Source organism: Chamaea fasciata, unplaced genomic scaffold (assembly GCF_029207755.1).
Source record: "Chamaea fasciata isolate MVZ Bird 193981 ecotype frontalis unplaced genomic scaffold, bChaFas1.0.hap1 SCAF_8, whole genome shotgun sequence".
NCBI lineage: Eukaryota > Metazoa > Chordata > Aves > Passeriformes > Sylviidae > Chamaea > Chamaea fasciata.
Window position 1 is genome coordinate 30165918 of NW_027094093.1, and position 25738 is coordinate 30191655.

The 25738-nt window shown below is 40.1% G+C and overlaps 1 protein-coding gene across 1 annotated transcript; it reads right to left on the bottom strand.

Moving 5' to 3' along the window:
• Window positions 1-4368: 4368 nt before the first annotated feature.
• On the bottom strand, window positions 4369-25209 carry CFAP221 (cilia and flagella associated protein 221). The gene is made up of 24 exons (XM_066189280.1): window positions 25106-25209; window positions 23216-23397; window positions 22706-22806; window positions 21625-21711; window positions 21415-21510; window positions 20447-20547; window positions 18238-18341; window positions 17156-17315; window positions 16611-16731; window positions 16413-16524; window positions 16085-16193; window positions 15274-15361; window positions 14510-14599; window positions 13545-13640; window positions 12227-12317; window positions 11409-11536; window positions 10882-10962; window positions 10359-10466; window positions 10083-10238; window positions 8458-8616; window positions 7977-8071; window positions 7373-7462; window positions 7059-7172; window positions 4369-4820 (listed from the first exon to the last, which is right to left on the bottom strand). Exons 2-24 carry the CDS (start codon window positions 23349-23351, stop codon window positions 4697-4699), a joined length of 2547 nt encoding a protein of 848 aa, XP_066045377.1. The 5' UTR covers window positions 23352-23397; window positions 25106-25209; the 3' UTR covers window positions 4369-4696.
• Window positions 25210-25738: the final 529 nt, after the last annotated feature.

Genomic DNA, 25738 nt, shown 5'->3' on the forward strand with positions numbered 1-25738 from the left:
AAACCTGAGATTCTCAGGTCTGTATCCTACACAAGGAATCAGAAGCTTTTCAGTCACTAGCTCTGGTGATGGACATAGTTCATCAACACTTTGCAGCATCCTGAGTTTTCCTGTACCAATGTGGAAAATAACTATCTGTGATTGCTGACAGTACCTGCACAGGGACATCTGTTCCTGCTGTGTCACCAGAAGTAGGAAGGAGGTTGAAATGTGATGCTGCCTGCAGGGAAAGGTACTTCAGAGGCAGGCAAGCAAAAAGAGAATTGTTTGAAAGCAATTCTCTCTTGATACTTGATGTCCATTTTCAGTATAACATACAGAGAACTAATCATGCAAATCCAAACTCAAGGGAAATAAGCCTTGGTTTCTTCATCTGGTGCTCTGAAATTCAGCCAGTAACACATACAGCCAAAATCCCTGAGGTGACACAGGGCATTGTTGTTTTGTAGGCAATGCAGATTGGATTACCAGAGACTCCACACTGTGAAATTATTATAAACCAGTAATTAGTTGGTGATGGTGATAATTTGGTTCAGAATTTTGAAGCCAGAAAAAATGAACTGATTAAAAATAATGCACTGTTAACTCGGTCTCTTGTGCAATTAAAAACTCAGAGAAACTGACTGAAGTATTTAGAAACATAAGGAAAAACTGTAACCATTTAAAAATGCACTCGTCTAACAATGGGTTTGGGTCCTGAATGGGAAATTTTATTTCTTTAAAGGCAGGACATGATATTGCTTTTCACCTTGGAGAGCTCTCACTCACTTAAACACAGTTTAACCTTTGGATGGTAAAACATGAACATGCTGGAACTAAACAGTGCCTGGCACAAGTGAGAAGCTCATCAGAAGATGTTTTCTGATGTACCAGTGCTTTGGAAAAATACTTCCTGCAGGTGTTCTGAAATCACCTGGAGTTTTTCAGGAGCCGCTTGATTTAATTTTCAAGTCCCTGCTGTGGTCATACAAACATTATCTGGTAAGTCCCTCACGACCAATTACCTTCTGCAGGTGTTAAGTGGTAAAGATAGCCCTGTCAGATGTGCCTGGCTTTATTTTTATTTTTATTTTTTTTTTTTTGCCAAATTCAGCTTTCTTGGAGGACACAGAGGAACACAGCCAATGAAAGGATGGCTCAGTACAGCAAGATTTATGGGAGATTTCCAATAAACAATTCCAGCTTTGGAGAATTGACACATTATTTGAAAGGTCCGCAAAAATGAAGACTCAGAAGACAATTTTGACCAAGTCCTTCAGTCTGTGGGAATGGTATGAATGGAACTGCATTCCTGGGAATGACATGACAGGAGGTCCTTCTGACCAACTCAAGAGACCCTGCTACTGACAAAATCCCAAACCACAAGGCCCAGAGAAGGATTGTGTGACTGTAGCACTGCACTCCTGATGGTTCTCCAGGCCCTACACCAAAGCAGCTACCACTGACCACACTTTAGCAGCGAGCAGAACTGGAGCATGCTAAGGAGGTTGCTCAGACTGGAAGAGCTGATTTCATACCAGACCAAACAGTTGCAGACACTGGACGCTGCTTAGAATTTCTCTCTGAAGGCTTTTTATACTTCAGGAAAAAAATCCCAAAACAATAAAAATATTTTGAGAAGTTGTATTTGCTTAAAGAAAAGGACTTATTCGAAGCAATCAGTGCTGGTACCCAGTGCTCACACAGACTAACAGCAGGAGAAGTAGAAAATAGAGGAGAAAAAACCCATTTTTAAAACCAATTCTGCCTTAAAATAACTTCTATACAAAACCTAGGTACATCAGTGACAGCTGTGATTTTCAAAGATCATAGAAGCCCTCATATGGGCTGTTTGGTGTCTCTAAAGGAACCATAAGAATTATGCACTCCCAAATTGCAGAGAAGAAATTCAGCCACACTTGTACACAGAGATGTCATTATTCTCTACTTTTATCCAGCCTCCAAAGGAAATGGCATCATTTGTGCATCACCCAATAAAATATAAACCTGCCTTCTGTTTTAAACTAAACAGAGTGAGCAGGAGAGGGCTCAGCAAAAGCTAAAATTCTCCATGGTTAAACAGCTGGAGAGAAGAATTTGAGGTATTTCCATAAGGCAAAGGATGCAGAATGAGCATAGACCTGTGCAGAAAAAAGACCATATGACAAAAACCCCTTCAACCGGACCTTGGAATAACTAAACCTTGTGTTACAAATCCAAAGGTAACAAGGTTTCTTTAGTTTATGAAATATTCTTATGAGCTGAGAATATAATTTCACCCATTTCTTTATATCAGACACACTGCTGTTTTCCTCCCAGCTTTCTTATAAAATAGAATTAATTTACATTTTAAAGACTTTGATGGGTTTTCTCATCATGGAACAGTAAGTGAGATTAATAATCCCGTTACTGAGCACTTAAGGTCATGGATCATTTCCACAGTAACATTTTCTTAATTTTTAAAATGCACCTTTTATTTGATTTAGAGGTTAGTGCTAATTTATGTAATAAGAGGGAGAAAAGCTAAAGAGTGAGTCAGTGTTTATTAACCTTGCTAACAGGACAGGCTTTTTCAGGCAGAATGGATATATCTTAATTAGTAAAATGGTTGCACTGTCATGTAGCAAATTAATCCTCTCCAAACAAGGGAAGCAGTAGCAATTTTACTTGCAGTGAACGGAAATAAACTTGTCTGCACCTTCCACACATCAATTTACACATTTTTGACTTTCCCACTTGCATCAGTAAAAATGCAGCCCTTAGATTCCCCAAATATCATACGTTTCCCATTATATCACTCCTTTTTCTTCCAATTAATTTTCTGTAACATCTCAGTCCTTTTCATCAAACACTGAATACACAACTGTGAAAAGCCACCAACTTCATGTTATAATTCTTAAGGTTTATGTCCCACTTCTGAAAGTGTTCAGTAGTCAACCAGAGACTGACTTTAGTGGTGTCATGAAAACCTAAGACTTCAGATTATTTAGCCAGATTTCATGTTCTTAGACACAGCTGGACTGGCTCTGATGGTTTATCACCGTATCCTGGAGGGATATAAGGCACAGACATCAGCACACTACCAACAGTCCCTTTAAACTTTAGGAAGATTTTAGTGCAAGGTAATAGTACTTTCTTACCGTCTCTGCACACTGAAACCTAGTCCCTAAAAACCTTAAAACACAGAAAGGAGGGTAACTTCTACAGAAAGGGGGTTCATTTCTTTGAAGGCTGGTGTCTACCGCTGAAGAATGAAGAAGCATGATTAATTTCCATTGGGATGACCAGGAAACTGATCTGGAGAAGGAAGGCAGGGTGATACTGCTGTAAGAAAAAAGGATTAACTTGGTTTAATCACTATTGTTTCTGGACACTTATTCCATCTTTGCTAGACTGGATATTTAGCTGATAGATAACAGTTCCAAAGAATTATCTATGCTTGAGTTACCTAAACAGTGAATTATGAACTGTAAATGCTTTACTGTAAACTGTGATAATGTTTTTGTCACGGTCATGTTAAGGAAAATACTCAACTCTTAGTTAATCTCTTAAAAGATCAACCACTTCCCTCAGAAAATGTAGAAGAAAAAAAGCAACCTGTACAATTTCGAGCAGTTGTTTGTAGTCAGAAAAATCTGCAGATATCCAGATCTGTTTTCTGAACAATCCCTTGTCAATTAGACAGTTAGCAGAAACTTAACAGCTTTTTATTTCTTTGAAGCGAGCAGAGATAGTTTGTAGCTAGTATAATACAGATTATTCTGCAGCTTTTCCACCCTGCTTTCCCATTTTATATGCCCTGGGTTTTTTACAGCTTGTCTACACTGATCACTCTCTGAAATAAACTTTTCTTACGGGCTTTAAGTATGCCTGGAAAGAAGTATGGCTCCTAGGAATGTAGTGTGTATTGCTGCAATTACCATGCCTTTTAGTACAGAAGATTCGTGCTTTTCAGCACAAACAGCCTGGACCACTCTGTAAAATGAGCAATCAATTCACTATGGATAAAAACAATTTTGTCTGAAGTCCAGCTTGCTGAAAAGAAAGTAGGAGACATCTCAGCTGCAAGATGATATGCTGAGAAATCTCCATTCCTAGAAAATACACCTAGAGCATTACAGGTTTCTCATGAGGCTCGTCAGTTCATTCACTCAACCCATGCATACTTTTGCCCAGACCGGTGCAATGAATTAAATCCCTGAGCAGCTAATAAGATTTGTTTGGACATTTTCTTTGCAGACAGTAATAGTGTTAAAGGCTTCCTTTCCCTTAAAAATAACAAATTTATGGTTTACGGTTTATGGTCAAGTCTGAGATTTAGCAACTTACCTGCAAAAATTCAAGGTCATAACTAAAAAAAAAAAAAACAAAATCAGAAGGTTTTGGTCATGAGGTCTTTTCACATTTTATTTGAAAACTATGGGCTGTAAATTAATTACCAAACTATTTACATGGTAGTACTGAGGTTTTCTGGTCCTTCATACCGCAACAAAATTAGCAGGTGCAAGGCTGAAGTTTCTCACCGGAGTAACTATTGTGTTTGGGGTAGTGGGCACAGCGAGAGTCCTTGACAGAGGTGGCATTACTGGTGGTTCTCTTCTCTTTGCATATGAAGTCGCTGACCTCACTTAACAAAAGTAAATGTATCTGGAACAGGGAAAGCCTCATACATTAACAGGATAAGCAGTACAAGGCCATGGACTTTGTGAAATTACTCTTATCCCAGAATAAGGGTTTTATTAACTGCTTTCTGCTTCAATGTCTCCAGATGTTTCCGAACTTTCTCTCTGATCCCGTTGTTCTGCAGTTGAAAATGTCCATCTGGACCATTGTGTGGGTCCCTGCAAGAAATTCAAAGCATCACTTGTGTGACAGATATTGTAGGATTAATTCGTGTTTTCTTTTTATGATACTTTATAAACCTATATAGTGTTTAATGTTTATATATATAAACATTACAGTGTGTTACTGTATAATGTTTTAAGCCTAAGGAATGCAGGGTTCCGGGAAGACATTCCTCGGCCGAAAAGCAGAGAATCACCCATCATGAAAGAAAGGAAGGCACCACCCATGGGTGATGGTGTGGAGCACTGCCATCATCGGCCATCGGCCATCGGTCAAACGCTCAGCACCCCATAGCCATCATCCCAATCTCATCAAGGACGTACATCTCAATAGCTAGTTCCAATAAACCCAGACATAAGTTTATGTCTCCCCTGAAAAACTATTCACCGAATTCACATCTAAAAAGGAAACCATAGGAATATGAATCGAGGACCATATTACACAAAGAACCGATGAAGGAATCGGTTGCACAAGCCCAAAAAATGTATAAAAATGGGGCCCTGCACACTCCGAATTTGTGAACCAGAAGGGGATTCTGTGCCATAGGGGCAGGATCTTCGGTTCACCCAGTGCCGATTCCCGGGATCGGAACTGAGCTTTGGTTGTGGTTTTATTGGGGTTTTTCTATTTCTCAAATTCTTGATTTTTTTTGTTTTTTTATTAATAAATTTGTTATTAATATTTTTAACTCACGGATTCGGCTTATCCTTTATAACAATTTGTATTTATAATAATCAGGGAAACAACTTAGGAATGTCTTCAAAATCCAAAGAAAGAGGCACTTGCGATTTCTTTTTTCATGACAGAGGATATTCCATTGCTTAAGCAGAACTGGAAAAGTAGTGAAATTGTGGAAAGAACACTTAACTCTAGGCTTGACCAGTTAGGAAAGTAAGCAGGTAGCACAAATTGAGTGAGTATTACATTTTATCCATGTAGGAACATAAGCTGTGATTGCCAGAACAAGAGCAGCCACATGAAAACCTGATTTGCCTTAAGGACAAAAATGCTGAAACTGCTGCAGAGGAGCAATATGTTCTCTGCCATCTAGTGAAACTCCACCCCCTCAATAGCAACAGAGAACCTTTCAGTGACAACATAAAGGATTGGGACTTCATTGTTTGCTAAGAAATTTTTACTTCCTTCTTTACAAACACAAAATAATAGGGAAGATTTCAACAAGTAAATATCAATACCCAGAGTTGTCTAATATTAAAATGATTTTCAATTTTTTTTTCTGAAAACACCTAAGATTTAAGAAAGAAAGAAACTTTGGGTTATAAAATGACTCAGCCTGGAAAAGCACCTTCCAGCTCTGTATCACTGTGGAGGAAACAGGTCACTCTTTTGTTACACAAGCTGTCCCAAATCCCCGTGTTCTGACAACCAGTGTCATAAAATGTAAAAACAAGCACGGAGTGCAACACATCAGCATTTTTACAGCGAATTCTTTTCAATCAGTGCTGTAGCAATCACAGCAATCAGTGTTTTGCCAGACACCTCACAATACACAGCACTGTTTTAAAGTTTAATGGCTGAGAGCTGAATGCAATTTCAATGCCAATCAAATTATTCCCCTCTAAAAGCAAAGCAAACATTCAAATCTCTTGATAGCTCTGAAAGTTTCAGGTTATCTTGCACATCCTGGGATCTAAGCCACATCATGACCACTTTAAAGAGGAGACAACTGTTGGACAAAAATGAATTCACTTGCTCCAAGGTTATAACTCAGCACTTTCACCTCTGTTGCTCTGCAGTCACTTGTCACCCACACTGCCTGCTGTGATGCGTGTTGGGGGAGTGTGAAGCTTGGGCAGAGCAAACATGAAACACTCCTAAGAAAAGCCAGAGAAAAAAGCACCATGCCAGGGGGAAATTCTAAGGGCCCTTTTCTCTGCCAGCATTAATAAATATCTAACCTAAAGGGGAAATGAAAAGCAAAAATCACTGGTCCAAGAACGTTGAACATCTCTGAAAAAGCAAGCAAACTGCCTCAAGTGTTAGATCATACTGATATAACCATTGTCAGAGAGATCCAGGCATCATGTTCACAGTTGCTTTCTGAAGTAAAATCTAAGACTGAATTTGCAGTGCAAATTTGCTCAAAGTACTAGATCTGCATCCCACTTGTGATGGAACCCCTAGAGCATCTCAGTTTGACTTTCTATGCATTTCTGAAAGGGATGCTTGACTTCAGATTCCATTCCTCTCTCATAATTTCAAAATAAACCCACCTTTCCATTTTTGCTGCTTCTTCTTTTTCTGAGAGTGTCCCCCCAATCTGTGGAAATTCAGCTTTCACCATCTCTGGAGTAAGAATCCTGTTGAACTCAGCTTCATCTGTCTCACTAAAAATTAGCAAAGTGATGAACAATTTGCCCTTGTCCTTTTGAAAGTATTTTTTTAGCCAACAAGAAAAAAAGTATGATTTATGCAACAGACTTTGTGCTTTTGCCTTTGAGGATCTTTGGGACAGGTTTTCAGACATCCACACAAGTGGTTTAGACATAGTAAATAACACCATATACAGAATAGAGGAGAAACTTACTGGTCAGTTATGTTCTCTTTGTCTCTCTCAGGTAAGTCATACAGCACTGGTGGTACATCTCTTGGAAGCATATCTAAACTGTAAGGATCCCTGTGATGGAAATAGTATTAGTTTAATATAGTAATGATATTTTCATATTTTGAAGCTTCACAGCAGTGCAGTTACAACAAAGATGATGCTCTTTTAGATATTTGTGGAAAATCTGTCTGCACCAGAAACTGCTGTGATATGAGGGAGTGTGAGCCTGAGAGATGTTGGCTACCACTGGGTGCAAGTGTCCATAAGTTAAAGGTTTTACAGACAGAGTTTGTACCCCTTGGGGTCTTCTAGGACTGAGTCAACAAGCTTTCAGGAGAGATGTTATCAAAAGCCCAGACTGGAATTCTCCTTCCTGGGCTAAGCATTTCTTCTAATGATATTGCTCTTAACCCACCCTTCTAGGAGTTCAGTAGGAGTTTTTTCTGATGGTTTTGGATTCCTGAGCAGCAATTAATTCCATCTGTAGGCCCATTTTCATTTGTGGGTCAAATGACTGATCAATACAGTTACAGGCAGCAGAAACTAGTGCAGGATAGAGGCATTGGATACTCAAATACTTTCTTACCTAAGTGCTGTATTTGTCAATGTGGGAACGTTAGAAAAAGTGGAATAATCCAGTGGTGAGAATTTTCTCCATTCCATTACTCCACAAATCACTTCCTGAAATGACGAGTGATACAATAATCAGACCTCTAATATATAATGCTGTGGGGATAGAGGCTTGCAGGACAGAGCATCTTGGCTGAGAATTGAATTTGGGGAGCTCAATACTTCAAAGACCCTTCCATCACTGTAAGGATGTGAAAATACAAGTGAATACATGGGAAAAGCAAAGAAACACTTAGGCATAAATAAGAGACTTGAATAATGCCTAACTAGAACTAGTTATTCTGACCCATGTACTGACTATTTAGGTGCATAAATAATTTAGAATTGAAAACATCTATCTAGAATTACTCCAGCTTCCATTTTAACTCCTTAGAACAAGTTCTCAGGAAGAACATACCCAAGACAGATACTCTTACAATAAACCCAAAAGGCCATACCTTGTGATCCAGAAATTTCTTTTGTGTGACTGGAATACTGGATCCTTTGGGACATTCCTTGGTAAAAGTATATTTTGGATGAGGACAAAGATGATATTCCATATCTGATTCACAATAGGCCAAAGGATGTAAAAATGGAACTAATCCTGGAACAGGATTCTAAAAACAATAAAGAGATTATTTAAATAAATTGTTCTGAGTACCATATCAAGTCAAATTAATGAAAATTCAGTTCTTACAACTAATGTAGTGTCCCCAGATTCACGGCTTTGTCCCACTGTGACTGTTCTGTTTGGTATGATCCTCCATTTTCTGTCTCTTCCCCTCATCCTACAATTTTGTCTGATTTATTCATGATCCCTACTGTCTAAAATACAGCAATTTAGCTGTTGTGTCCAAGAACAAAAAAATTATTGCCTAAGTACTCTGAAATCCATTGCTGATTCTCTGAATAGTTCAGAATCCAAGAAGGGGAAATGGACGTGCTCTAGTGGAAGTCAGTGAACATCTTGCCATCCATTTCCCTGTACTAGCATCTGTTTCTGGATAAAGTCCAGTGCTGGGTAGTGTGGGATCAAGCTGTGCCTGGCTCTTACACTGACATGACAGAGGGATGAAAGAGATTCACAGAGGATCTCATCAGCACGTCCACTGGAGTGCTGGCTGTGTGCAAGGAGGGCAAATCTACACCATAGATATTATGCCAAGGTCAGCAGACCAGCACAGTGGGCTCTGGCCTCTTGCAGCTAGGGAGGGCTGGCAGCCAGAGCCACCCAAGGCAGGCACAGTGCCATGCTGGCATGGAGATCTGCCTGTGCCCATGCACATCCCTGCACTGAGTCCTACAGCAGCCCTACAGCTGTCTCTGCTTCCTCAGAGGCACCTCGGGACCTCCAGGCTGTGCTGCACTGCTGGAAATGCCTCCTGCAGCTGGTGCCAAGTAGCGCAATCTACATGACAACAGTAACAGAAAACCCTCCCATACAAGTGGCAGTGATTTTTTGAATCTCTGTGCCTAATAACTTGGAAATGTGGCTTGGGATGCTGTGAGAACTCTAGAAACTGTAAGGCAGCAGGATGCAATGGGAGCAGAGTTTGACTTCACTTTTCTCAGTTTACTCAAAGATTAGGCAGATCTGTAGTCACCCAGCTGAACAGCAGGAAAAAACTGCACCTGTCCTACTTATCTGGGCAAGAATGTGAGGTTGCAGATGGACTGAGATGCCAAGATCATGGCTTTTCCTCTAACATCCAAATGGGGAAACAAATGGAGAAGAATGGAGGGGTTCCATGGTGTTCCCAGAAATCCTGTGATTATTGATCATTTGTGGAGGGTCAGACTGGAAGAATCTCCAGCTCTCTGCTTTCACTGCAATTTTGTCTTATCATCCCTCCCCTAAACTGATCAAAACCCACCCTAAACTGAAATGGTGCCCCTCTCAGTGGGATGAACTTTGTGAGTCCTATCTATCAGAGCTTGCACCATGAAGATCACTCTCACTCTGCATAGTTTCATAACCAGTCTGAGTAAGAAAACTGCCCACAAATTCCACATCAAGTTTCTGATGAAACAGGCACACTTCTGCTCTTTCTTAGGTTCTTTATGGACACCAACTCCTACTTACGAAAATGCGAAGTGGGTTGCTCTCTCTCGGGTGGAGTAAAGCTGGGGGAGGAACTAGGTTTAACAGGCTGATATCCCCTTCTGCTGCTTCTTTGCCAAAATCTGCCCTCTGAGAGAGCTTCCCCTCAGGAGAAGGAACTACTTGAACCAATTCATCCTTAAAAAACACAGACATCAAAGATTTTCAGAGTGTTGTAAATCTTATTAATGTATAAAACGTTGAGGGAAAATTAATCAAATAATTGTGGAAATGTAGGATTGGGAGTGACTTTGTTACCTTGGCTCCCTGCCTCAGTGGTCGGGAAAGTTTTACAGGTTTGTAACTTGAGGCTGCATAGTGTGTACAAAATGGCTGATACTTCATAATGTTGCAATGCTGAGGAACCTAAGTGCAAAGAAAAAAGATGTGCCACAGGAAATGACAATAATCACTTTCAGTTAACTCATAAATGGAGATGTGGACACATGACATCTACATGGTAAAAGACACTTGGAACACTCTCCCAGGACATGGTATATAACCAAAACTTTGAGTAACCATACTTCACCAGGACTTTGATCTTTGAGATACAATAATTTCAGCTGAGATGATTCATCTCTGTCCGAAGAGAGGGAACTATTGCTGGCTGTAATCTGGTTACTTACAGAAACTGGTGAAATTTGCTTTTAATAAAAGCATGTTAATCATACAGCCTTATTAAGACAATATTTTTTACTGGGCTGTGCAGAGGCCACTGAATCAGGCTGGGACCATTTAACTGGACAGGTAGGAGAAACATGAGGGAGCTGTACTGACTCACTTTCAAGTCGTAAAAAGGAAGAACATGTTCTACTTTCACGTCTACAGATTCAATAGGAACTAGGCCAAGAGCATCAGGTGCCTGAAACAGAACAGTTTTTAAAACCAGTAATGTGGTGGGTCATTTTGCTTTGTATTGGCAGCAATCCATGAGCACAGCTAACTGAAAACATAGGGAAATAATTATGCAAATATTTATTATATATAGTTTGATATATCTGCTGTTCTTTCTTGGACTCCAGCATTTCAGTTTTTTTTTTTTCTTTTCTTCTGAAAAATGGATGTTAACTAACTCTGAACATTAATGTATTGGTTACAATTTTAGGATACAATTAAGAGAATGAGAAGACTTTTTTACTGTTTTCAGCAGAACCCTTAGTAAATCTGAAGTCCTGAATTAATTTGTCAGAACCCCGAAACACTAGTCACCTAGTGAAATTTTAATAAAAGGACTACCAGCCCTGGGGCCAATGTCTTCAACAAAATTCTTTCTAGAGTGCTGACTAACATTTGAGTTACTGTACCTACCAAATAACTGTGTAGGTCCTGGGAACTGAAAAAGGGGAATTCAAAAGGCAATATACGATCTTCAGATATCCTGGAAGAAAAGTCTTTATGCTCTTCAGTCTTCTCTACTTTGCTGTAACTCCTGCTTTCTGTCATGAGTGGAAACCAAATATTAAGATTTTGTAATATATTTTAATCCACTGTTTCAGAAATAGAATCAAACCACAAAATGTATTTAACATTTTCCTAAATCAGGATGTCTAGTAATTTTAATACAAAAAATAAGTTAATACTTCCTAAAGACTTTAATAGCTCATCTGTAAGATATGAGCACAATACCTTGAATAGCAGAGATTTATTTTCCCCTTTCCTAAAAAGACATTACAGTCTACTCCATCCAGCATGGTTCTCAGCAAGGCAGAGACAAGTCACCAGCCTCTCTTACATTAAATGTCATTACACCTTCTATTTGCAGCATTCCTGCATCTCCTAGGAATTAAAAGTGCCTATCTGCAGAAGCAGGAAAAGGCCTGAAATGGAACTGTGTGTCTCAGGAGCTGTCATATTGTTAGTGTCTACAAGGGAGTGGGAAATAAGAGACTCAAATTCTTCTCTGTCTCCCATTTACCCAACTCCCATCCAAAAGGATGGGAAAATCCTTTAAAGGCCATCCAATCCAAATCACTCTATCCTCTACCTTGTCACACTTTTATTTTTTCTGGAAGACTCCTTTTTAAGGACTCTGTCTTTATGCCTATATGTAATGCACCTGACACACTGCAGCACAACCTGAATTATCATAGCCCATGGCCAAAATATCAGCTTGTTCTTATCCTTACCAGATGCAGACCCTTCCTCCAGACCCCTGGCCTCCCTGGTCAGTCCACGGAACAGAAGCAATAAACGATTTAGACGAATCTGAACCAAAATCTGAGAGAATGATTTTTAAATTTAAGTCAAACATTTACATCCATAGAAGTACTGTATGTGTTTCACCTGTATTTATTCTCCAGAGCTCACTCAGACATCTCTATCTGAGAATTTTTAATATAGTTTTCTGTTCAGGAGAAAATGGGAAGAAAAGATGTAGAATGGATCTCAACTCTATAATGACATTACAGAATAAATACAGTTAAAATTTTTAATTTAGTGTTACAGGTTAATCAGACTTTTCTATGGCTAGGTCCCAACCCTTCAGCTGTGTTTACTGGCATACACAGATTAAACAGAGTGTGAACAGTCAGTTAACCAGGGCCATATGAATATTTGTGGCTCTGAGAACGAGCAGAGTAAACAGCAACCTGCACTGTGTTTTGCCTCTACAGGGTAAAAATGAAGAATCCTAGGTTTTAATACCAGATGGGGCCATTTGGTTACCTCTTTATTTGTACAATACAGAAAAGAGCATTTAATTTCAATACCTCATTATTATGAATACACTGAAGAATATCCAAACTGGAGAAGAGTTGGATATTTATTTGTAATCTTTGGATGAGAAGAGCAGGACATTTCCATCTTGCTTGCTACGTTAAGATTTACTGGGGAAAGAGCAGCGGTGTTGCAAAATAATATTTAAACCAAATGAAATAAGTGATTTTACTGATTGGTCTTTAGTTTACAAGTCTATGCCTCCCTTATTTGAATTTCTACCTGTGGTTTCCCATGTTCCCATCATGCACCATTGCAAAGATCCTCCATTATCAGTAACCTCAGAGGAGCTGGAAGGTGCTGCTCTCTCCCTCTACTTTCCCTCTCCAGATTAAGTGTCTCCTTACAGAGTAAGTGCTCTAAGCCCTGAACATCTTGGTGGCTGTACACTGAACTCACACCAGCTTATTAAAGCCTTTCTCGTAGTAGGGGCCCAAAACAGGGTGCAGTATTCTATATGCATTTTCAAATCTTCTTTTTTTTGTACAGAAGTATTTTTTACTTAAATCTGAATTTATCTGCATTTGTTTAGTATAAATTGCAACATGAAAGATGAGTTGAATACAAAACTTACTCCAGATCCTTATTTCCTGGTGAGGTAGGGGCATATTTATCAAACTACCAAATCCCTAGCTAGCAGTGAACACTCGTTATATGCCGGTTGCATGTTCTTTAGTGCTGTTTCCCAGGTGTCATGCCCTCACACTGTATTCTAGTTGTTCACTTTACCTTGTATGCTGCTTGTTGGAATTTCCTGAACATCCTCTTTCTGCTGTCCCAAGGGTCATTGTGGAGCAAGTCAAATGTGGGATGGACACTTGGTTGCTGCATGGTGTATTTTTAAAAAAGGAAAAAGAAAATAAAAAGGACAACCCTTTTTACAACTAGATAAGGGAGAAATTTTCTCCATCGCAAGCTATTCTTTGGCCTGAATCCTAAATACTGAAATTTGGTCCAGTGAAAATATTTGCAGCATTGGCATTTAACCAGAAGCCTTCACTGCAGGGCTTAATGGGAGGTAATCACCGAGTATTTGCAGATGTAGCATGGGGAATGCAGAGATAATGTGGCATGGTCTGAATCCACACAAATGACCAACACAGACTATTACTTCAGTGCGCTCCATGGGCAGCTGGAGAGCAGAGAGAATGGACAGGGGCTCTAGCAAACACACACTTTATCTTGCACAGACATGAAGTTGAAATAGCTGTAAGGACTCAAACCAGGTGCCCAGCAAAACCAATATCCTTTCTCCAATAATGGCACATACCCAAAAAAGAGTGAAAGACACCAAAGAGAAGGGCAAAAAAAAGTATTAGCATCAGAAAGATTCCTGTCCACCTGACCTGCAGATAAAGGTTGGAAATCTTTTGATATGCTTAACATTACGAGGCATGAGAAACCTTCTCCTGAGAGATCTTTGAGAGAAACAAGCAATATAATTCTCAGGTTAGGCCTGCAGATTTCCACTTGACTCTCATATTAGATCAGAACATCAGAAGATGTTGCATGGTAGCATGCATGTAGCATGGTGCTTGCCCTACATAAAACTAAAATGGGAAATAAGGCATTGACACAGAAATAGGAATACCAGCAGGAAAAGTATTCCGTGTCAAACACCTATGACTATTTGTTAGCTTGGGAGGTGATAATTTAGCATGTATATAGCAGGCTACAAAAACATATGAACAAACCTGGTCAACATGCCGGGTAACACGTCTGAAGGAAACTTCTATTTCATCCCTCTGAAACTCCTGTTCTATGATAGGATCTCCTCTTTGGAGCTAATTTGAAGAAAAATCACATTAGCACAAAGCATCCAGGGAATTCTTTCCTCCATTTCAATTAGGGAAACTCACAATGTAACACTCTGAAGGTGTTTACCAAAACACAGACTTCATTCCCTTTTACGGTGTGCTTATTGCAATGCTTAAGCAAGTCAAACAAAATAAAAAAAAAGTCTTTTCAGATCTGAGTTCCAATCAAATCTCTGTCCTAATGAAACATGGTTTGCTTTGCACAGCCAAATCAGCAGGTTAGGAAAGAGGTGCTTCTAAACAAAGGCAAATGTGAGTCATTCAGGACAGCAACTCCTCAGAGGTACAATACAAACAGAATGTTGTATGTGCCCTTGGTGCTGACAGGATTATGCTGGAATGTGGCACTCTGGTGAGATTGGGTGTCTGGGTACAAATCTGCTCATTTGGGCAAATACTGTCACATTTCTGGTTATACCTTACCCTTCTCTCTGTCTTCAAGATAAAACTACCCCTGAAATACTGATGCACAGGCACAATAAAGACATGACTGCAGTAACAAGCACAACTAGCACAGGTTTGCACTGATTAATGAAGAAAAACTGAACATGAAGAGAGCTTGATACAATTCACTAGTGCACTGCACAGTCTGAAAATATAAATTTGATTTTAGATTTACAGAAAAAACATCAAAGACTAACCTTGTATTGCTCTTCTTCCCTTTGTCGGCTTTCAATAATCTCTTTTTTAAACTTCGCAGAGATTGGATCACTTCCCTTATGAACTTGCCTGCATTTACAGTGAAGACAAGAAAAATGTTTAACTTAATGCACAGTTTGTTTTATTCAAAGGCTAACAGACTTACTCTCCTCTTCCTAAGGTGCCCTAGGTGTCCATGAGCTGATCTGTGGATTTCAAATGAAACCATGATGTGCTTACAGATCCAACTATGTTCTGCTTTGCACAATTTGATGTACAATAGAATCATGAAATCATTAAGGTTAGAAAAACCTTTGAAAATCATGAAGTCCAGCAATTAACCTAACACTGCCTCCAACACTCCACTAAACTATGTCCACATCTATCAGCACTACATCTACATGTTTTTGAACACTTCCAAGTGTAATTCTGCTCTTACTCCATTATTCATTTTAGCCTCGATTTACTGACAGCCATAACAAAATCCTCCTTTGCCCTTAAGGGCACAAGATGAGATGCCTGAGATCAAGGTCAGGGAAACCAGGTTTTCAGCAGGTTTCTTTTTGAATGGAACAATAAGACAATCAAAATCCTCATTGGATATTACTGTGGATTACTACTGAGTCTGCTCTTAGCAGGAGAGAAAAAAATTAAACAAAACAACAGTAATTTAGGCTTAAACCAAATGTATCAGGATGTGAAATGGCAGCATTCTGCACTAGTGGATATTGTACACACCATTCATAGTGGCCTTGGTTAAACAAATCCCAGTCTTGTCAACATGGCTAACTAACATGATTAACTAACACCTACCACTTTAGATGATTGGCTTTCTCTTCCTGAACATTTTGTTTGACTTTTAGTTGAAATAAAGCATCCTTCATCTGTCTGGTTTTTTTTCCTTCTTTGCCTTGGGACAGGGCTGCAGGAATATCAGAAAGCCATATCACACCTCATTTTAGATTTGATTTTTAATTGTGAAAATCATCCATTAAGATAACTGTACTCATTAATACATAAAGCTAAGGTGAGAGTTCTCACAGAAACAACAGTCACATCACCTCAGCAATTCTGAAGCCAAGCTCCTCATCAGAGCTACAAACAATGCTAAGACCAAGTTTATGCTGCTTAATTACTTTACCTTCCTTTATGTCCTTTAACTTCAATTTGCCTGGCTCCTGAGTCAAAACAGAAGCTACAGCATACGGATTTGACAAGTCTGTGGGGAATCTGAGGTTCTGGTATTCAATTTCCTATGAGATATGAATTAATAGGAAGAAACAGAAACATGGAAGATTTCCAGCCCAAAAAAGTACTTGTAACAATTATCTTTTCACACCTTTAGTTTTTGAATAGGCTTCAACTGTAGTTGGCTGAACCGGTCTCTTCTCCACAACACGGGCTTTCCACATACAGCTTTTTTCTCTTTATGACTTTGTTGTTCATCAAAATATTCTTTTCTAGATATCAGAAGGATACATATTCCTTTCATAAGTACTCTCTCAATGGCATATAAGTTCAATCTTTTGAAAAAAAATTTAAGTACAGCCCAAAAGGCTCAAAACCCCCTGCATCTTGCAAGGCCTCAACAATAAGAATGAGTGGGAACGATAGAAGCTGAGGATGCTCAACATTTCTATAAGGATATGTAACTTCTCATTGTATTTATTTTGTTTGTTTCATTTCATACAGATCAAGGATGTTCAAAACAAACAGTGTAAAAAAGCAGGTACATGTATCAACAGTAGAATTACATCAGTGCATTTTAAGTCTCCAAAGAAACCAATGCTTAAAATGATCATAGCAAAATAGCATGAAATCCTGTTACATTAATATCTTTTAGAACTGCGCAAAAACACTCGAAGATCAGTCAGCCACACATACATCAGAGCCAGATGTGGTATTGATGTTCCTGTGAATACACACACATAGGGTTTTAAGTGAAACTCTGAAATCCGTAACTGCATTGCCATTTGTGCTGTTCCATACTCAAGTGGGGAATACCTCACAGTTACTTTGACTTTCCCATTGCCTGGAATGATTCCTGTGATTAGAGGAGAAAAACAGTAAGAGTCCATATAACATGAGCCCACTTAAGTGTGCTGGAATTGATTTTGGGCTTCTTTTCTTTAAACAATTTAATTGTTTGAGTGGATGGCAGTAGGCATGGAAAATCTTTCAGGTCTCAAAGTGTCTTTCAAAAACTATGTCTGCTGCCAAATAATAGAAGGTATTTTGCAATAACAGAGATATTTGGCGGTGAGGCTATAATATTTCATACTGCTGTGAAAATGACTGCCTGTTTATATGTAGAAATTCTTCACTTGCATCTGCTAGTCTTAAGCCTTTGGCACTTTCTGCTTTCATGGGCAAAGCATTTAAAAACATATTTCTCTGTGCTCTTCAAAGCTAGGAGACTCATCTGGATTTGATGCATTACCTGTCTCTGCTTGACCTTATTTTCTTACTACCTATTCCATTATTTTCTCAACCACTTTAACCACCATCCATATCCCTAAACATCCAGGGCCCTTCCCAACCTAAGTGATTATGACACTATGATTACTCTGAGCACAATGGCTTTCAGTAGGAGCTAAAACTTTTTAGTGCTTTTCAGATGCCCGTCAGCCATAGTTTCAGGCTACCAAAAATTCTGACTTAAGTTTTACTGGGATGACCCTTTTTTCTAGGATATTCTTCTGGGAAGATAAAGGCTGCATGGATTGTTTGGAACACCCCATATTTTGTCTGAGCTGGCATTTTGTCACAGCTGGGCAATGTCTAAAGAAACTGACAGCCAAGATGGCTATTTGGCCATGAGGTAGCAAATGACTGGCAGCATTTACCTGCAAAAGCTTTGCCTGAGGCAAAGGTTTTTTTCTGTACAGCACTGAGTACACTGTCACAAGTAGCTACACTTAATAAATACAGATTTAACATTTAGAATTGTAAAGAAGTCAATCTACCAAATGTTGGCTGGACAGTGAAGGCTCTGTGAGGCTGAACAATATCAATGTGGAATTCAAAATCTATGGGACAGCTGCACTGCAATGGGATAACATACTCCTTACTGAAAAGAGATAAAGGAAAAATTAAATTAATCAAAATACAGTTGTTCATCAATTACAAGCTGTGAAATTGTATTATACACACCATGCACTAAATTATCTGCATTCAGAGGGGTGAGTTACTTATTAATGTGAAAATCATAATTTGTCACTGTTCCAAAATAGCAAAATATTTCAGATATTTCATCCTCCCAGGAAATAAGAGCTAAATCTTGATTTGAATGCTGAACATTAGTTTCTCTTACCCATACAGAATTTGATTACGGAAAAATTTTAAAAAATTACTTTTTGAAAGTTATTTATGCCCATCCTAAAATTCTTACAGACTGCAATATCTGGCAAGAACAAACAATGCAAACTGGAGCAGCAATGAGTACAGAACCAGAAATCAGCCTTTTCCCATGGCCCTCTTTGTGAAAGACTATGAGAAAAGAAAGTGTTGAAAATTCCAACACATCACAATGACTGAGGTTTAACCACTGTAGAAATAATGATGCTGGGGCCTAATTTTCAGAATAGCCCTTTATGTCTCATGCAGGTTGTGTGAGAAGTATTAGCACACATCTTTTCAACTTGTCTTGCCTTTGCATGCAAGTTTTCACAGACCAAACTGAAACACAAAAGCATTGGTGCACCAACATTCATCACCCTGCAAATCAAAATCCATTTACAAGGGCTTATTTCTGGTTTTTATCAATTCTCTGACTGAAACCCTACCCTGCTGATTAACAAAGAATGCATGTTACACACAGTGTTTCTCTGGAAAGCACATTTTAAAATGCTTACAGAAATAAGCAATAATAGCCAAGTTCTTTTTTCTCTGCCTTACTATGGCCTGTTCATAAAGAAGATGCAATGGCAGACTGGGCAGGTAGTTGGTTTTAGGGTATAGTGCAGCTTGAACAGCAACCAAAGTGCCTTAAAAACAAGCCAAACATGCCACCTTGTTGCCTGATGAACCTTCTGTACCAAAGGAGAATGGTAGGTGGTAGAATATAGATTTTATCCTACATTTATGGAAGTAAAAGTCAGTTTTTCCATTGACTTCATGGGCCATGGATTGAGTCCAAATTCTCTCAGGTTCTGTAAAGTACCAGCTGTATCAGAAAGCTTTCATTTCTATAAACTTTTTAATGGTTTAATGCTGACAAATACTAGTAAAAATTAAGGTTTGAAATCACAAGTTTTGTCTTCAGGAATTCTTCCAAATTTCCTCAGGAGTACCTTTGAGCATCCCTGTTGTGTTGAAAACAAAATTCCATTATTTAAAATCATATTTTGTTCTCTAATATATTCTCTGTATTCTGAGAATATGAAAATTCTGTATACTCCAGCACTAAAATGGAGCAAATAACATGATCACTTCATGCCTAAAGGCCCCCAGAATGTCAGGAGTTCTGTTCAGTCCTGTGAGAAACTCACAATGCTATGATTCACTGAAGTTTAACAGACTTAAGGGGATTGAAAAAACAAACAAACAAACAAAAAGACATAATTGTTATCCTGTCATTTGTACCACAGATTTTTGTATGTTTCTTGTATGTGCCTTGCCTTTTCATATTTCTGCGCTTCAGTGAAATTCATGAGTTACTTTCAACTCATAGCCTAAGACAAAACCACCTGCTAAGAATTCACTTCCTAGAATTCACTCAAATTTTTACACTAACACAAATCACCATAATTACAACTAATACAACAAATATACTGCACAACTAGGCCCTAATAAATAGAATCTGCCTTCTCCTTTTCCCCATCCCAGTTCCTATTAGCAACTATTACTGATTACTTCATGAGAACAGCCAGTGCTGCATCCATGCACTAGACAAAGTTAGATGTCTAGTTCATTAAATACTTTTAAATACAAGAAGAAAAAAAACAAAACAAAATAACCCACCCCATCTTCATATATGTTTAGCTTGCACAGCATTTACTTCACAGTCAATGTGCACCTGAAATAGTTCATATACAGAATTATTTTGCAGTCCAGATGGTAGCTGAGTTTCTTAAGGCTTTCAAGACATTGTGTTTTATGAATAGAGGAAAATGGGATTTTTCAGGGTTTGGGCATGTCTTGCAAAATGTAGACAAATGTGTGTCCTTAACTCACCTTTGACCAATCGATACATCAGAGAGATTTATAAATGATGGAAATTCTACAACATTCATAGCAGGGTAAGCATGCATGGGAACAACTAAGGTATCATCTCCCTGCAAACAAACAAGTACAAATATTTATATCTTACAATTAGTAAATCATAGAATCATAAAATGTGAAGGGCTGGAATGGACCTTAAAGATCATCCAGTCCCAACACCCTCTGCCATGGGCAGAAACACCTCCCCAGTGGACAGGGCCAGCAAAGGCCTTACCCAGCCTGACCTTGAACACTGCCAGGGTTGGGGCATCCACAGCCCTCCTGGGCAACTGCTCCAGTGTCTCACCACCCTCACAGTAAAGAATTGCTTCCTAATATCTAACATATTTCCTGTCTTTCAATTTGTACCCATTACTCCTTGTTCTATCACTAGAGTTCCTGATGAGTCCCACTCCAGCTTCCTTGTAGCCCCTTTCATATACTGGAAGGCTGCTATGAGGCCTCCATGCAACCTCCTCTTCTCCAGCTGAACAGCCCCAGCTCTCTCAGCCTGTTTTGGAAGTCAAAAGTTTCTCTAGTACTTGGCCAGTAAGCTGGCATAAAACACCTTCAAGATTATCACTGTGTTGTACCTCAGAACATTAATATTCTACCTGCTTTCATTATCCTGTCTTTCCATACTTTATGCAATTCTTTAGAGCTCCACTGAGCTGCTCAGCTAAGACACATAACTACATCAGTGTGGCACAAAGACTGATCTCCTGGCAAAAAATAGCAGAATACATTATATAACCTTACTTACAGCTCTGGGATGTTTGAAGAGAACATTTTTTAATGCTTTAAGTTAAATACTCCAATCAACACTCACTGGGAGTAAATCTATCTCTAGAAAATTAACCATACTTTTATCATTATCATCATGCTCTAATACTTGTTTCACTGCATTAAAACTCTAACTCTGTTTCGCAATGAATCCTCACCTCACAGTGAATTCGGATGCAGTCATAGTAATACCTCCATTCATCAGGGCAAAAATCAACAGTAACCACAAGAGACAAACCAGGGACAAGCCGGTGCTAGAAAATAGCAAACAAGACCCAAAACAAGATAGAAGTCATGTAAAAGCTGCTTATATGGCACAAATCCTGTGCTGCATGCAAAGAGCAGTGTGAAGACTTTTTGACACTTACTGTTTTGTTGTATTTGATCTGAAAATACACTGTCTGGGGTGGTATTATGTGAAGGTTTACTGCATTGGTAGAAATATTTATCAGCTTCTGTAGAACAAAAGAACACAAAAACCACAACACACCTTACAATATAAGAGGTCAGTTAAGAACGCCAACTGTACTTTTTGTAAAATCTTCCATAGCAAAGAAAGTAATCATTTTTGCTTTAGCAGAAATAATCCTAAATATGCTCTGAATTTAAAAGAAAATTATGCAAAACTTACATCCTGTGTTTTTATTCTTTGGAAACAAGTCACAATTTTTAACCAAGGACTAACAGTCTTGCTTGAAAGATGCTACTATTGAATCAAATTCTAATGCTGTTTTGCTTACATGCAAAAGGAACAAATACTTTATTTGGAGCAAACAATTTATTGATCACTTTTAGGGACATCTGAAACAACAGGAATTTTGTAATACTCCATGGTTCTGTTTTGGTGTACAACCAATAAGCGTTCGGATAGTGATAGTTCAGCCTGCAAAGCCTCCTGCATTTGTTTACTTTTATTATATTCAGAGGACCTAGCCCAACATAACTACCAGCTTCTGTCTCAACACACTTAAAACATGAATAACAAAGGCAGTCAAAGGGAAAGCAGAGAGTAGAAATGGAAGTACTCAAACTATTCACAAGGAAAGGCAATCAAACCTATGCATACAATTTCCTTTCTCAGAATAAATTGTTCTTGGCAAAAGACCAAAGGTTTTTTCAAAACTTTCCCACCAGTGAACTTGTTTGCAGACACAGTGACAGTCCAAGGACATTTTGAAAACAAGTCTCTTGTGGAGTTAAAGCCCAAATCCTTCATTCAATATGTGAAAGTCACATATCATGAGCACTGTTGAAGACATGGGAATCAGGGAGTATGAAGGAGGGTGATGCTCACAGCCTGGTACTCGTTTCTTTTGTTATTCCAGGACACTGAATTTAAGTGCTGCTTTTTAGAGCACTTTAGGGCAAAGGTCTCATGACCACAAGAAATCAACTCAGATTCTGCTGTCCTTCTATGAGCCCCAAGGGCATCCCTGCTCCAAAACTTACCAGCATCTGTATGTGATGTTTTCCAGCTTCATACCCTCCATAGTGTAACACAGCAGGCTCAGCCTGTACAACCCTGCTCCTCTGACATTCTGAATAAATCTCTACAGATTACAAAACAGGGACAAAAAGACACACGATGAGTGGTACTTACATCGATGCAGTCTAGTTATGCTATACTGATTTATTATCAAGGGAAAAAAAAAACCTTTCTCCTTTTAAGTAGTCATGAATTTGAAATGGAAAGTTATGGCACCATCTACAACCCCAGCAGATCCATGATCCTGCCACCAGTTCATCTCTTGGCATCATGGCTTCAACAAGCCACCCCAAAACTTTAGGGCCAGCCAGGATCAGCACAGCCACTATTACTTTCCTGACTACCCCTCCCATGAGTTGGGCTCTCAGGAAGTTGCAATTTAACCAACAGGATGGGAGTTGCAAAAAAAATAACAGCCAAGTGTATCCTAGAATCGCCACAAGGTTGGGAACAGTCAGAGAGCAGGAACTTACTTGATTCCAGCAGGTGATTGGGGACAGCATCTCTTTTTTTAGGTTCCTCCACGAGGCTGCTCAGGACACTAGGTACTTTCTTGAAGGATCCCCGAGTGACTGTGATGTCTGGGGAGACTGACTGAACCAGGTCCATGTCAGGAAAGAAACAGGCTCCCGATGGCACTAAAATTCCTCAGTGCCTGGGGCCAAACAAAAACAACATCATGATCAAATTATCTTCTCTCACATTGGTAATATCGGTTGTCTAAAACTGCCTAAAAACATTTAGGAGAGGGAGCTACTTTTTTTCCCTGCTGAAGTAGATTACTCTGTGTTTGCTAAGTACAAGGAGAGAATGATTCCAGGAAACCTCACTCCCACTGCAAGGCCTAGAACTTTGGGAATCTGTTCTAAGGCTTAGTGGGGACATTTGCCTCTCAGGTCTGTGTATAACATCTCTCCCTTCCTCCATAACATCTCTTCTCTTCCAGCAGAGAGGAAGAGAGCAGGTTCTGTTAATTCCACCATCTGAACTGATTTCTGCAGAGATGTTCTTTTAATCTCTCTGGGTGTTTGAGTTATTAACCTGCAGATTAATTTTTAATTTTCAAATATTAATATGAAGGATAAGAAAACTAGCATTTGAATATTTGGTTTGGATAGCATCATCTGGATTATTTGTTTAGTGATGATAACTGTAAATGCAGAAAGCCACAGGCATTACAGATCCTGTGTTAAGTATGCAGAGTTATCAGAACATAAACTTCTCTAATGACAAGCGCAAATTTTACATAATAAAGACACCAAACATGATCCATCCACCAGAAATTATCTTCATAAATACAGCACGCAGAGCCCTTGGCTCTTGCATGAACTGGAGAACTGTGTGCAGAAAAAGACACGATACTTTTGGAACAAGTACTGAATTTAAAAGCCATGCTGGGATTTTCAGCACTCAAGCAGGCAGCACTCAACAGTTTCAAAGCTGAATCATTACTCCACCTCCCCCATTACATTTTATGGTCTCATCTCTGGTATTTGTCTGATTTTCCAGTCTGCTTTAGATCTTTCAGGCACAACTTGAGAGGTGCTTCAAGCTCATAAAGTGCTGTTTTGATTTATGGCTTTGTGCAGTATTAAATAATAAATAAGCAAGAAGCTTAAAATAATGTGCTACCAGGACCCTGGCCTTCATAATATTTTCCACCCAATAACTCCAACCACAAATTTTCCACTCACAACAGAAAACCTGTAAGAGGAGCTGCTTTATTGCACACAACAGTAAATTTCTTCTGAGGCAGCGAGACCAAACAAACTCAGAAAAAAAACCACTGCAAAAGATATCTAAACATAAGGATAAGGCTTACATTTTTTTCCACTTGTATTCTTCAACTTTAATTTGTATCACTGCCACCCTCCTTCTCCTGGTCAGCATTCCACAGAGGGAATGCAAGGCTGGAAAAGGTGTAGGCAGACATAAGCCTATTCAAAGGATTCCTGGTGTAACCTTTTCAATAATTTACAGTGATGATGGCATCATGGTTCACCAATTTCAATCATACTGCGTGTTGCTCAAAGGGCTAATACAGGACAAATCCTTAAGGTCCTGGAATGTCTTAATACCTGACGTTCTTAAATTTTACAGGACAGCTGTGTCTATCGAGACTTCTTTTTTGTGTGTGTGGGAAGCCACCAACAGAGCTATGAAACCCTGGGAGTCCATGGCAAAACTCGCCCCAAACGCCCTCAGACCAGGCTATCGCCCTTCTCCTTATCAGCGCTCGGGCTTTCTAATCCCTGCTCGTGTCCCGGAGCTCTTCGCTCATCTCACCGCTCCAAAGGATGCGGGGCAAAGCCATTACAGCTGCTTCAGGCTGGAAGAGGCATCGCGGTACACACAGCACGTACCTACCGCTGCCACAGCCGCCCAGCCCGAGGGAGTCCCGGCACAGCCCGGCTTCTCCTGTCAGCCCTCCCGGAGCCCTGGCACAGCCCGGTTCCCCCTCTCAGCCCTCCCGGAGCCCCGGCACAGCCCGGTTCCCCCCCTCAGCCCTCCCGGAGCCCCGGCAGAGCCCGGTTCCCCCTCTCAGTCCTCCCGGAGCCCCGGCACAGCCCGGTTCCCCCTCTCAGCCCTCCCGGAGCCCCGGCACAGCCCGGTTCCCCCCCGCAGCCCTCCCGGAGCCCTGGCACAGCCCGGTTCCCCCTCTCAGCCCTCCCGGAGCCCCGGCACAGCCCGGTTCCCCCTCTCAGCCCTCCCGGAGCCCCGGCACAGCCCGGTTCCCCCTCTCAGCCCTCCCGGAGCCCCGGCACAGCCCGGTTCCCCCCCTCAGCCCTCCCGGAGCCCCGGCACAGCCCGGTTCCCCCCCTCAGCCCTCCCGGAGCCCCGGCACAGCCCGGTTCCCCCCCGCAGCCCTCCCGGAGCCCTGGCAGAGCCCGGCTTCCTCTCTCAGCCCTCCCGGAGCCCCGGCACAGCCCGGTTCCCCCCCGCAGCCCTCCCGGAGCCCCGGCACAGCCCGGTTCCCCCTCTCAGTCCTCCCGGAG

Bases quoted from the DNA above. Each gene is read 5' to 3' on its own strand.
- CFAP221 (XM_066189280.1), bottom strand. From the start codon at position 23,351: ATGGACCTGGTTCAGTCAGTCTCCCCAGACATCACAGTCACTCGGGGA. The intron at 11,537-12,226 runs GTAAGGATAAGA...CACTCATGACAG, and splicing joins GGAGGAAGGGTCTGCATCTG to AAAGCAGGAGTTACAGCAAA. The intron at 10,239-10,358 runs GTAACAAAGTCA...GTGTTTTTTAAG, and splicing joins CACTGAGGCAGGGAGCCAAG to GATGAATTGGTTCAAGTAGT.